Source organism: Alosa alosa, chromosome 21 (genome assembly GCF_017589495.1).
Source record: "Alosa alosa isolate M-15738 ecotype Scorff River chromosome 21, AALO_Geno_1.1, whole genome shotgun sequence".
In the NCBI taxonomy this organism is placed as follows: Eukaryota; Metazoa; Chordata; class Actinopteri; order Clupeiformes; family Clupeidae; genus Alosa; species Alosa alosa.
Window position 1 is genome coordinate 4,896,296 of NC_063209.1, and position 13,104 is coordinate 4,909,399.

The 13,104-nt window shown below is 39.7% G+C and overlaps 1 protein-coding gene across 4 annotated transcripts in view; it reads left to right on the forward strand.

Annotated features, from left to right (window-relative positions):
- The first annotated feature begins 734 nt into the window (after positions 1–734).
- The window catches only part of klhl4 (kelch-like family member 4), a 30,100-nt gene continuing 17,730 nt past the window's right edge, over positions 735–13,104 (forward strand). The window contains exons 1-2 of one of the 4 annotated variants that reach the window (XM_048232005.1): positions 735–845; positions 5,667–6,237. In XM_048232005.1, coding sequence (XP_048087962.1) covers positions 5,807–6,237 — 431 coding nt within the window. In that variant the 5' untranslated portion in view covers positions 735–845; positions 5,667–5,806. Of the gene's footprint in view, positions 846–4,646; positions 5,040–5,533; positions 6,238–13,104 lie in introns of those variants that run through there. The other 3 variants (XM_048232006.1, XM_048232007.1, XM_048232003.1) reach the window with 3 other exon arrangements.

The following is a 13,104-nucleotide window of genomic DNA, read 5'->3' on the forward strand; positions in this document are numbered from 1 at the left end:
GATCACCTTAAAGAGTATTTCTTTTTTGAAATTCTGAGCATAACCATCTCCTATCTGAGCATAATAATGCTAGACTGTCATGACATAAGGTCTTAAAAAATAGCCTATACTCTCTTTTTCCTAATTCATTTTATATTGTGCAAGACTGACTTCATTGACACTGCCCATAATGGCAGGATTGCTGCAAGTTGTCATGCTGTTAGAATGCCAATGCTGGAGCTCCCCTGTGTGGCTACTGGAATGGCCACACATAAAAGCCAATTGAAATACATCATGACACTCAGTTTCACACACATGCCCAGTACTTTTATTAGTTCAATAAACATTTTATATAAAATACATTTAGCTATTTTAGAAAGTAGTGGTACACATGCTGGTGTAGATGTGTTAACATTATACATCAGGTATGTATATAATTTCACATGCAAAATAAAAATGAAGTAGGCCTATTTTCTCAGAAATGTACTGGTACTTGTGAGCAAGTGTCTAACCATAGACCAATAGTTAATTCAGAATTGTTGTTGTGGGCTTTCTATTAAATGGCTCAAAAAGTGGACACCAGGAACACAGGATATGACCCCAGTTCCTGGTTGTTTCAAAATGATTGTTCAGCTTAGAGTCAAGGAAGGAACTTGTCAGGAATTTCCTTTCCAAGAGGAAAAGTATTTTTTTTTCCTTTTGTATGCAAATATTTGTCAGTAGAATAGAGATGTGAGGTCCAAACAGGGAAACGTGCCACTGTTCATTCCTCTCTGGCTTTTTTCTTTTAACGTATAATTGCTTATTATCCTGGACCTATGTGAAATTGTGAAAAAGGAATAAACTCACCCTGCAAACATTTTAAGGTAAGCTTAATTCATATTTTAGCTGCCACTAAAAGCATAGGATAATCCCCCCCCACACACACACATTATTTTTTAGCGTGTTTGTATAGTCATGATGGGGCATGTAATTCAGTAGTTTTTCTGTGTTTTCTAAGTTTGATCAATTGGAAATGATGATTGTGACCTCCAGACCGATTGCAATATGTGTTCTATGAATGTGAGCAAAGTAAAAGCTTGATTTGCTAAATGGGTAGCTGACAGAGTACAGACTGAAAGTACAGTACATGCATAATACATGAAAACTTGAGCCTTTCACCAACATAGCTGCATCATTACAGATGTGAATTAATGACATTTCATGTCACATTCATTATATAACATATAATTGAACATTTAAACAATTGTATATTGTTTTTCGAATGTACAAGTACAGTACAATATATGCTACTGCAACACATTCATATCAGTCAGAGTGTTACACCATTACGAAGGGCTCAGAAAACAATACATTTAGCAGGTCAGTGATCATGGTCATGCCCTTATGGCAACTACCATGTAATGCATGTGGCATGTCTTTGGCAGTAATGTTAAGCCAGTGGAATCAAAACCAAGAAAAAATAAACTTTAGGAAAAACAAAGAAGAGTAAAGATTAGATGTGTTGGATAGTAATGTGTTTAGCAAAGGTGGGCAATGGCATGTTGTGTTTAATAGGGACTTCATCAGTGTAATATTAATAATAAAAACAATATATATATCATCTACAATAATAATGATTGAATTAAATTTCAGTTAAATCACAAGGTATACTAGACTACTGTATGTCTGGCAGTCATAGAGTTGCAGACTTAAAACTTAAATATACATGATCACTGGACATAATGAGTGTGTAGGGACATAAGCCCTATTTTAATTTGGGCCTAATTAATAGTCACTGAGGGTATTTGTCATTAGAATAACCTGAAAGAATAAGATGTCACAGTCATAACAGTAAACTCTCAAATTTAACAATGATTAAGTCAATTTACTTGCATAGCAAGCAACAAACTTCACTATGTAACAACACGTTTCTCTGCATTGATTTCAGCAGATGCATAAAGATAGCACAAACATTCTATATTATGTGTTTAGAGGTATTGCGTATGTCTGAGCTTTATCCAAAAGTGAGACATGTACAATATGTGAATGAAGATGCAATGAGTATCTTACATAGCCTACTTTAGGCGACAGTTGTACAATTGCTTTACCTTGCTAGCTAGGTTAACACTGGCTGATAAATAGACAATGAGCAGGAAAGTTGCTATAGCTGACATAAAAATTTGCCTTTTAAAAGTGAGACTTATTTCAAATAGCCATATTTCACATGGTGGCACCTCGAGGTAAACAAACTAACGTGTTATGTTACCTGTGCTGCCATGTGTTATGTGGTGTGCTGTGTGTTGTGCCCACATTCTTTGCAGTGCAGCATGGAGTGATGTGTGAAAGCGATTATCCCCTGGGGACATTAAAGACTATCTATCTAATATCTATCTATTTGATATGTGGAGGTACTGTAGGATTGATACCAGATTCTGAAAACAGGAAAATACAGATATGTCAATGATGTGATACTGAGTAGGTTACAAAAGGAATCAAAACCCCAATGCACCCTACCATTCAAGAACAATTTCCAATTATAAAAAATAATTGTTTTTGAGAAAAAATATTACATTTGTTCTATTTAAGTAACCTAATTGATCAAAACAACATCAACATAATTGATCAAAAATGTTTTGCAGGCATTGTTATGAATGAAAAGCTGATAATATCTGATTCTGAATGGAATGTCTACATACAGTAGGCATAAAAAAGCACACATAACCACTCCTGCATTTGAAAAAGTTAGTTCAACACTGAAAATTATCACACGTCAAACTCTTCTGCAATGTTTGTGTGGCTAAAAACGGTTGTGCTTTTTAGAGAAGCAATCAAACTAGTCTTCAATATGTTTCGAAAAACAAACCTGTATCAGAGGCGAAGGAAAATATTAAAACAAGCAAACGTAAACAGATGCTGGGTGGATGAAACAAACTTATATACAGTACAAACTAACCTAGATTGAGGTATTTGGAGGCCCAGAAGTGAAAATACACTTCAAATACATCAGAAGTTACGTCATGAATTGTTCATGATCAAAACTTTGATCTTTGCTCCTTCTCCACTTTAACTACAGCTGACCATACTCCAGACAAAAAGGGTTTGGTAGGGATAGCTTGATTCCTGACTAATGGATGTAAGAATGTAATTCTTATGTGGTAGATGGGTGGTAGGACTTAAATTGTGCTTGGCACACCAGAGTATTTCTTATGCAATCAGTCTCATCACATTCCCTTGGGTGTAGCTGTTTCAAGGCGTACCATCTTTTACTTTGCCAAATCTAACCCTTGTCTATAACATTTAACCATAAATAAAGTGTTGTTTATTGTTGATGTGTAACCACAGTGGCTATTGAGAATAAAGAGGGTAAAATATACAAACAGACATGCAAGTAAACAAATTTGTCTGAAAGAATGAATCTTAGACAGTTTCGAATAGGAGGACACAAAGGCAATTGAGGCAGTGTTGCCAGCCAGGCAAGTTCATTACCATGCAGCAGAAAACAAAGGGAAATCTATCCATCCCACACATGTGCCCTCTGCACCCCGCTGTTCCTCGCATAGATTGTCTTAAATAATGCATCATGCTACAGAGTTGTCAAAATCACACCTTTCGTCATGAATTTTCAATATCAATTCTACAGTCAATTCTGCTATTTCAGGTGATATTCTGACATTAAACTGAAATAAAATGTGAATGAAATACAATTTTTCGGGAAACACCTGTACAGTTGTTTTGCCAATGCTGGTGGTTATTACATTTAAATAATGTCATTAAAATATAGCCTCTTGACAGTTAACCTTTCACATAGCAGACTGATTACAGACCAAGCCACTGTACAATGTGGATCTACTCAAAGTACATCAGTTTGCCAGTGGTTCACTCCAAGTCTATCTCAACTGTGCAGTAAAGCAGCAATCCAACATTCTCACTGTGATGCTACATAGGAAATGGGATATTTTTATAGAATAACCGTTTTTTATTTGTGAGACCTGACAATGGAGCAGTAAGCTGAAGGAACAACATATGAATAAATCATTCACGCTATCAGTGGTACAGGACCTGGAAATCCCTGGTATTCCGCAGGAGCCCAGGAATCGAGTGAGATGCTCAGAGGCACATTTAAATTTACTTTTGCCACCAGTCACTATGGAATCGTACACTCTCAGCAGTGCAGAATAATACCATTTTATCTCCTCACAGAGCATATAAACATTAAAGTATGGGTGGTTACTGATAATACATTCTGGGGTGAGCAGTTTGAAGGGTTATCATAGTGAATGTTGAGCATTCTTTAATATATATATATATATATATATATATATATATATATATATATATATATATATATATATATATATATATATATATATATATATGTTTTTATATTATTATTATTATAAATACATTAACACATTTCATCAATAGCGTTTGTTTGTACTCCTTTTCAGTGTAGTTTGTAAAACAAGATTATAGGTGAGACCCAACAATGAACATAACAAAAATCCATAATGTATGCTTTACAGTGTGGGCAGTGAATATTGAGGGGTACAGACCGATATGATACTGCTGTATGAGGAGCATGAAGTAAATTAAGGTTTTGTATGAGTGGTACCAGTACAAAGACTTGACCCCTTAGCTCTTGCCCTGCAGACTATTTTTCACCTTTGAGGAAATCAGACAAAGCACTTGACTAACAATAGCTCTGAAGGTGTCTCAAAAACAGTGGTTTGTTTGTATTGGATTTGTATCACTTGCAATGATAATATGCCCCACGTTTTCTTTTTTCAATGTCACACATTCGGTATCATTATTATCTTTAATAAAGCCATTACTGCAAGCACATCTAAATGACAGCAAAATCTCTAAACAATAGTAGGGTCCCCACTCATTGCCGGAAAAAATTGCAGTCTTCCTTTGAGGTTTATTATTGTTTAGCTGTCACTAAGGTTTGAGGATGATGGCGGGAGAATCATTTTTCTGCATGGTTTCCTGCAATGAGAGATCGAGCCTGGTTCCCCCGGGATCCTGTCAGATGTGGGGACGGTGCTGAGCATGTGGGAGGATACCTCTGTGCGCATGTATGTGAGTGTGTGTATGCATGTGCATGTGTGTGTGTGTGTGTGCACATGTGTGTTCACATAAAAGAGAGAGGGGGAGAGAGAGAGGGAGAGAGAGAAGGGGGGGAGAGAGAGAGTGAGCAGCAGCAGGATAGAGAGAGGACACTGCTACCAGGAGATAGCTAGCTCTGGCATTGTTGGCTGCCTTCCTTCCTGTACTGCATGGCTTACTTGTTTAAGGTTTGACCTCCTCATCCTGTCAGCATGCCACTCCACCTCCTCTGGTAAGAGTGCCTCAGCGTCGTCAGGCACTGGAATCTGGGTTGGGCTTGCATTGGGTTTCTCCTTTCCGCTCCCTCTCTCTTTTTTTTGGAGGGTTGTGTGGACGTATGTGTGTGTGTGTGTGTGTGTGTGCACGGTGCACAGGAGACACAGAGAGAGGGGGGAGAGAGAGAGAGAGAGAGAGAGACAGAGGAGAAGGGAAGGAGGGAGGGAGGGGAGAAAAGGGGAGAGTGTATCATGCATGTGCATTAACTGAGCACCAGGAGTGGCTGTGAGAGTTGGAGGGAGGAAAAGAAAAAAAAAGGGAAAAGGGCTCTGGCACAGACAAAAGCAGCACCCTCTTTCTCCTTTTTACCGACTGCACAGAGACGAGCCAGCCTGGCCAAGACGCGAGAGGAGGAGCAAGCGAGCAAGCGCGCACACTGACACTCACGGCACGGGCGCCTCTGCCTCTACTGGCTCCGGGATTTCCATGTGTTATTGCCTCGCCACTGGTTGAGAACGGGATGTCTGTGTCGGGGAAGAAGGAGTTTGACGTGAAGCAGATCCTCCGGCTGCGCTGGCGCTGGTTCAGTCACTCCTCGCAAAGTTCCGCGGGGAACGGCGGCTTCCTCCAGCCGGACGGCGGCCACGACCACCGGGGGACACCTGTGCAGGGCAGGCTCAAGAGTCATGCCCGGGACAGAGGGGCGCTCCGAAAGGCCAACAGCCCGGCGCACAGCATCCTGGCCCCGACCCCCGGGCCCACGCCTGTCTACGTGAGACCCAGCCATCAATCATGGAACCAACAACACAACATCATACAGCACCTGCACAGCGGAGACGAGCTCCCCAAGTCCAGCTCGCCGACCAGCATCAGGAAGGAGGACGCTACCAGCGGCCAGGAGAATGTGAAGAACATCCCAGCAGACCCTCTGGAGGACGCAGCAAAAGAAAGGTAAACGCGCATGTAGAACTGAGCAGACAGAAGCTGATGTGCCAGCACCTATAAGAGTACTACTTCTGAAAATCAAACTCAGAATGCTAGAAATAAAGAAATATATATAAATATTAGCTGATTCTCTCAACTTTGGTTGCTGAGCCTTTCTGCCTACTGTAAAACTATTTACACCAAAAGCAGTATTCTGTATATCTGAGAATGGTGCCGCCGTACATCAAGTTTGTACTAGTATTAAATAAAAACAGTACTATGGTGACTCTTAACACAAGTGTGCTTATGCCTGTCAAACTGAACTCACTAATGAAGGGGCTGCTATCATTTATGTCTGCTGTCCATAATATTTGGTCCCACTGAGCACTATTAAAGCAAGTCGCTGAATGTGTTCTGAGGCTATTGGTTTCATATCAGCTCCACAGGAGCAGCGGCTCTATTGCACACCTGGGAATTGTTCAGTGAAATAGTGCACGGGATAAAAATACAGACCTCGAACATATCCTGCATATTCATTATTTATCAAGCAGACGGCATAACTGCAAGCACTAGCCGGTCACAAGCTTGCGCTGTGCTGTTTTCAGACAACTCAAATACGAAGTTGCGATATTTTGGGCTGTGAGTGCTGTCAGTAACTCGACTGCATTTTTATAACCTGCAGCAGGGTTTTCTCCCCATGCATCTTAACGTATTCATCCACTGAGTTATAAATGTTACAGGAAGAACAGCATTACATCAGAGAGTACTGGCGCAGGCGCTATACAATTGGGAAGGGCAAAAGCATGAATTATCCATGCTAGAAATGTTGTGGAGCACAAGTGAAAGGAGGGAGTTTCATTTGTTCACCAGGATCGATAGAAATTTATGAGATTATGAACTCTCTCAGCTCTTATGGCTGTTTTATATCTGAGCATTAAGTGCCTTGACTTACAGAAATCTGTAAAAATGTACTTCTGTCCAGTCTAATTTCATTTTGCGATGTGGCAGGAAGTAAACAGGCTGTCTTGTGAAAGGTAGTGTCATGGGTGACCCCACTAAAAGGCGATGTCATGTGAGATAGGCTTTGGGTGAAATGGCCTGAGGGAAAATGCAAACTGAAATGCCTTGTCAATGAGCATGATGCACAATATGACCCTGCTATACACACCCATTCATTACTACCATAAGCACTCTGGATGTTGATAAGCAAAACAGAAGAACTGCTAAGCATTACAAAAATAGTGTCATTTATAATGAAAGAAATAAATATATCTGTATATTCTATATTAGCATTCTTTTGAGACACAGATCCTGCCTCACTAAAGAGAGGTTGATGAGCTTAGTTTATCCACATTGCTCACAACTATACATAATTTAATTGAATTACACAGATGGTACTAGTTTTTAGGTCACTGAAAGTTTTTGAGTACTTTAAGGTAATAGCATTTGGATGTCGAATTCTGCAATACTGCAAGCATACTGTGAAAGAATCGTACAAGATAACATGTTATTAAGAGTTCATTCATGATTTGTCATGTGCAGTGCATTATTTACATTGCTTTATTGGAGATGTTGCTTTCCAAAATAATGCGGACAATTGTAGAAGCACATTTCCCTGCTCATAAAGTATGACATTCCTGTATGGAAGTGTTGTAGCCACTGTAGATTTGGTTGTACTGAGATTCATTGATGCAATAAATGACATTTTAGGCACATTTCTTTTGCAAATTTGTTCTTGTTAATATGAAATTCAAATTTCTTCTCCTCACTATTCATTTCACGGCATATCTAACCTTTTACAGCATTTCTTCAGTACAATCTTAGTTGGGTATAGGCATGGCAGATTTGTGTTATACATAAAGTCAGACTAATGAAATTGCAATTACACCAGGGTTTCTGCACTTGAAACACATGTTAATCTTGGTGTCCATCAGGACAGTGTATCTATTGACCCTCCTCTCAAGGAGTAGCTCTCATTCTAATTTAATGGATGAGAAGGTCAATACCCCACATGTAAATACTGACCTGCAGTTTCGTCTATAAGCAATGGTTCAAGGTAGTGGCAAATGAGTCTGGGCCAGTATTAATGGACTAAGCGCTATATTTGAGGTATTGTAATATAACCTTCACATAAGGTGTAGGATTTTGCACATGCTTGACAGAAGTGGCATGATGTCACTGGTAGCCACAGTTTTTGAAATGCAGATGATAGCGTCACATGTATGTTATTTTTATCATGGGTGAAACATGGTGTGACCAAAAATAGATTTACATTTTGTGTCAATATCATTAAATCTTCAATTGTATGTAATATTATACTGGGTAGAATACTGTCCACATTCACATTGCATCATAACAGGCTATTCTGAAAAACAGAAAAATACAGAGGTGGAAAGATGACTATGCACCTATGCAGGATTCTTTGTGTAAAAGCAAACTAAATAGCAATGGCAAAGCAGCCTTACAGGCAACATATAATTGAAGTCAGTTACAAATGGCATGTAAAAGGTGCCCTCTGAGAGGAGATGTACAGAGATGCGGGTGTCCAAGCAGTGTGATGATGTTTTCATCAAAGCCTAATATGGTCCTCGCGCTGCAGTGCTGTCCACAGGGTGAAAATGAAATTGATTCTCATTCTTGATGAAATAATCTGACGGTGAAATGTATTATTGTCTCTGCATGCCAATTTGGCACACATGGGTGTTAATTGAAGTGAGGGTGAAGTGAGTGATGGTGCATGTGATATACCGTATTCAAAATTGTGTGTTCAGATTGTAAAACATGGATTGTTGTCAAATGTTGGAAAAGGCAGGACGGATTACCAATTTAAGACTCGTAGTGTTTTTGAGATCTGACTAACTAAATTTAGTCAGTGAAATATGCTTGTAATAACCTGCAGCAGGTTGCCATGCAGTGGTATAACCACAGAAAATAATTTCTTGATATATTAATGCCCTCTTTTTATGAAAAGATGAAGCCTAGATGAGCCCAGATATTCACAGATCACAGATCCCTGCTCATTTTTAAAAGAGGCCTCCAGAAAAGAAGCAGATTGGTGTGTTTGTCACTCTGAGGTGTGAACTGTGATCACCTTTTTTAACACCTCGAGCCAGCTGGCTTGATTTTCCAGATGCAGCAGCTCTTCTAAAAACCTGTAAGGCAGCCAAATTTGATCATACTACGTAATGAATAAAATATTTCAGGCAATGAATTAATTTGGACTCAGCCTAGTAACACCATCACCATGGCAATGGTTGAAAATGCCAAGTGCTTGCGTTTAGAATATTTCTGTGCCCTATCCTGACAGCATCGGATGCAAATGTTGGTTTTTGGATTTCATTGCAATTGAAGCATGAGGTCAGTGTGTCACCATATTTCAATGTTATAATTCCCTCCATGAATTAGACAGACAGCACAAGAGAGAGTGAGTTAATCAGCAGAGAATGTGAGAGTGATTGGGGAGATTTATAATTTTGTCTTGAAGCAAATTCTTCTAGAAACTAATCATTCTAAAACCCCTATTACTTTAGACTGGCAAATATGAGACACCACTTTGTGGTCAAACAAACATGTTGAGGCTTCAGACAGATTTTTCTATGCCAACCTGGCCAAAATACAGTGTGGCCCAGACAAAGACATTCTTGTTATATAACACCATGCGTCAAAAATAATGGTTGAGGCATTAGAAGTTTAATGACTTCAAACACTTTTATCCTTACATCTTATTAATGCATTGTTTGGTTGGTTGCAGTGTCCTGAAGCACTCTAAAAAGGCTGTTTAAAACAAAAGAGCCATTGAGTTATGCATATGAATGATGTCAGCATGTTCGGATCGCCCCACCATCCAATTAGAGCGGGAAGCAAGACCTGCTGACTATAAAATTATCAATGAACCAGCAGCTCATTCTGTTACAGTACATGTGAGTCATACTCAAGGATCTGACAAGCATTGTAGCACCACATATTCCTCCTCATATTTCTCTGCATCTGGTGGTGGCTAGCATTTAAATTTGATCTTGGTTTTTGGGGGTCCCCATCGCCTCTCCCCCGTGAAGTTATTTATCTGTTGTTTGGAAATACTAACAAAGGCAAACTAGGCAGGGCTGCGAGATGAAAGCCTCACTCCTGCCCCCTCTGGAGCAAGAGCAGCCCGGGCTCTCCACTGAGGCTGATCCCACTGTCTTTGAATGAGAAGTCAAGTCCGAGGAATCTCTTTGTCTTTCCCTTTTTTGTGGGCTCATTTTGAGAGGGGATTCGTGGCCTTGCTTGCACTTGCAGCTCTAGTGTAGCAATTGTGGCACCAGTTTAACGAGTGGGTGAATCAAATGGACAGATAATTTCCTTCATGATCAGGACGATATTAGCAGGGTGGCGAAACCTCCATCAGAGACCAATTTATATGGAAGTACATTACACCAACCAAGAATGAAACTAATATACACTATATCTGAAACTGTAATTTCAGAATATCTTAAAATTACATCTTGGAAATTACAGTATTTCCTTTCTCTTTTCTCGCTCCTGGCTTTATTACAACCACCCCTCTCTCCCTCACACACATTTGCTATTTTCTTCCATGCATTCTGGTTATACTCTTAAAACTGCACTCTTTCATTAAGAGTTATTTGATGTTTTGCACTGTTTAATATGAGTGGAGTAGCTGTGTAAACAAAGACTATAACAATAATGTGCTACTCATTTAGTTCTAAGAAAACATTGGAAATATCACATTCAGTTTAGTTCAACCGACATATACATATTTTAGCTATTGCATGTAAGGCATAAAAATATGAACAACCACTATAATGCAGAATTTTTCCCCAAGCCGTAATAATGTGTTCTCCATATCTTTATGTGGAATTTATGATAGATTGATCTAAATGAGTTTTCCTTGTTTGCTGAACAGATGTGTTGCTGGCAAAGAGGCCCATTCCAATTTGCTTTTACAGCTGAGGTTCCCCATTAAGTTTCCCATCATAAACCAGTGATGCATAATTTGTCACCATCTCAGCTGTGGTCATAAGAGGACTGACAAATAGCTCAACACAGGAAATGTGACAAGGCACAACGACTATGAAGATCTCACTTTTCATTGTCATAATTACTCTTCCTGTAGTGACTGCTTCATTTTGAATACCTCAGCAACCGCGCACAACTTAATAGTGGCACTGCAGTACCCTCTTGAGAGCAATTTGTGTGTGTTTGTGTGTGTGCGTGTCATTGGTAGACCTCCACTTCTCTGTACTCCATTTAAACATTTCAGGCCAGCCTTTTTTATCTCGAGTCAAGCTGATATCACAGGGAGGATTTTCTTTCCTCATTCCCCTTGTCGGTGGTTGGGCCTGAAATCTAAGCAGCATCTGTGATGTCTGTTATCGTTTGTTTGGCCGGACTGTCAGACTGACAGCAGGTCTGCCCACTACAGTGTCACAGGGTCCAGCACACTACAGCATATGGCACTGAGCAAACAAACACCCGTCTCGCTCTCTCCTGTCGCGACACAATCAAAACACTTTGATCAGGACTCGCACCACCCAATGCCACATCAATATTAATGTCGGGCCAGCTCAGCCAGAGTGTGTTTGCATGAGGAGATGTTTTTTTCTGTGCTTATCTTTCTTCAAATTGACTTTGTATTACTAACTCAGTCACATTTTGTTGACATGGTCACACCTAAGATCAAAAATGCCACCCAAACACACAGCATTAGCACAGTCATAACGCATGACTCACAGAATCAGTGATTGGTAATCTGTTAAGCCTTATTTTGTGAATAAAACACTCAGTGCAGACATTTGACAAATAACAGTTGTTGTGACCAGCCATCTGAATCATCCCCGTAGATAACTTTAACAAACTGAAATAATTACTGGAGTAGTATAATAGTAGTTGGTTTTCTTTGAATTTGGCAAAAAAGTTCAAATATTTCCAATTGCAATCTACCCTTGGTTTGATCCACTGATGTAAGGGGTCCTTTACATGTCGTCCCTGACCCCGTCATAAAGGGAATATAGGATAGTTGAGTCAGCAGCGGTTATTTTGAAGGATATCTCAATTCTCACCATATTGCCTTGGAGAGTTATGACAACAGCATCCCCAGGAATGAACAGTAACTCAAATAGGCTCTAAAAGCTTCATCTCAGCAGTAGACTCATGACATCTTCATAAACTGTTGACATTGACACCTTGACTTCCATTGTTCCGGTCTGATTATAACCTGCTGGTATATAGACAGACACAGAGAGAGAGTGAAGGAAAGCTACAGCAGTATGTAGTCTAGAATAGGGAAGGGTGACAGTATTAGAGGGGAGAGCGACCACATACTGTATTGTTAGCCTGGTACATGTAGCCGTGGGCTGCTAGGTCTGTGGGTCTGTGGATAGGTGGATGGGTTCAGATCAGGCGTACCCAAAGGAGGCATTCCATCAGGTAACACTCCTCGCATCGCAGCAATCCAGTGTGTAGTACACTTCCTTCTGGGTGAATCAGTGCTGCCCAATTATGTGCAGCGTTTCCAATAAGCAGCAAACAACCAAACTGAGTAGGAAAATTGTCAGCAAAAATGATTAATGCTGTGCCTTATTTATTGGTAGTGTGATTAGGATGTGAATTAAGCCTGCTTATGAACTGCACATTTGCTCTAAATATACTAATTTCAGCTTTTAATTTCAATTGCATTACATTTTATGTTGATTTTTTGGCAGTTTTACTCTGTCTGAACTACGTTTAACAGACATATTTAATCTTCAGAGTGCAATTAGTTACATGCTGATGAAAATGTTGAGGGCAAATTTAAACAAGTAAAACCCCATTTCCCTTACGATGCCAGCTTAACCTGATGCTAAAAGCTAAAATATGAAGATAGCCCACAGACCACTTTTAAATTGCAATATC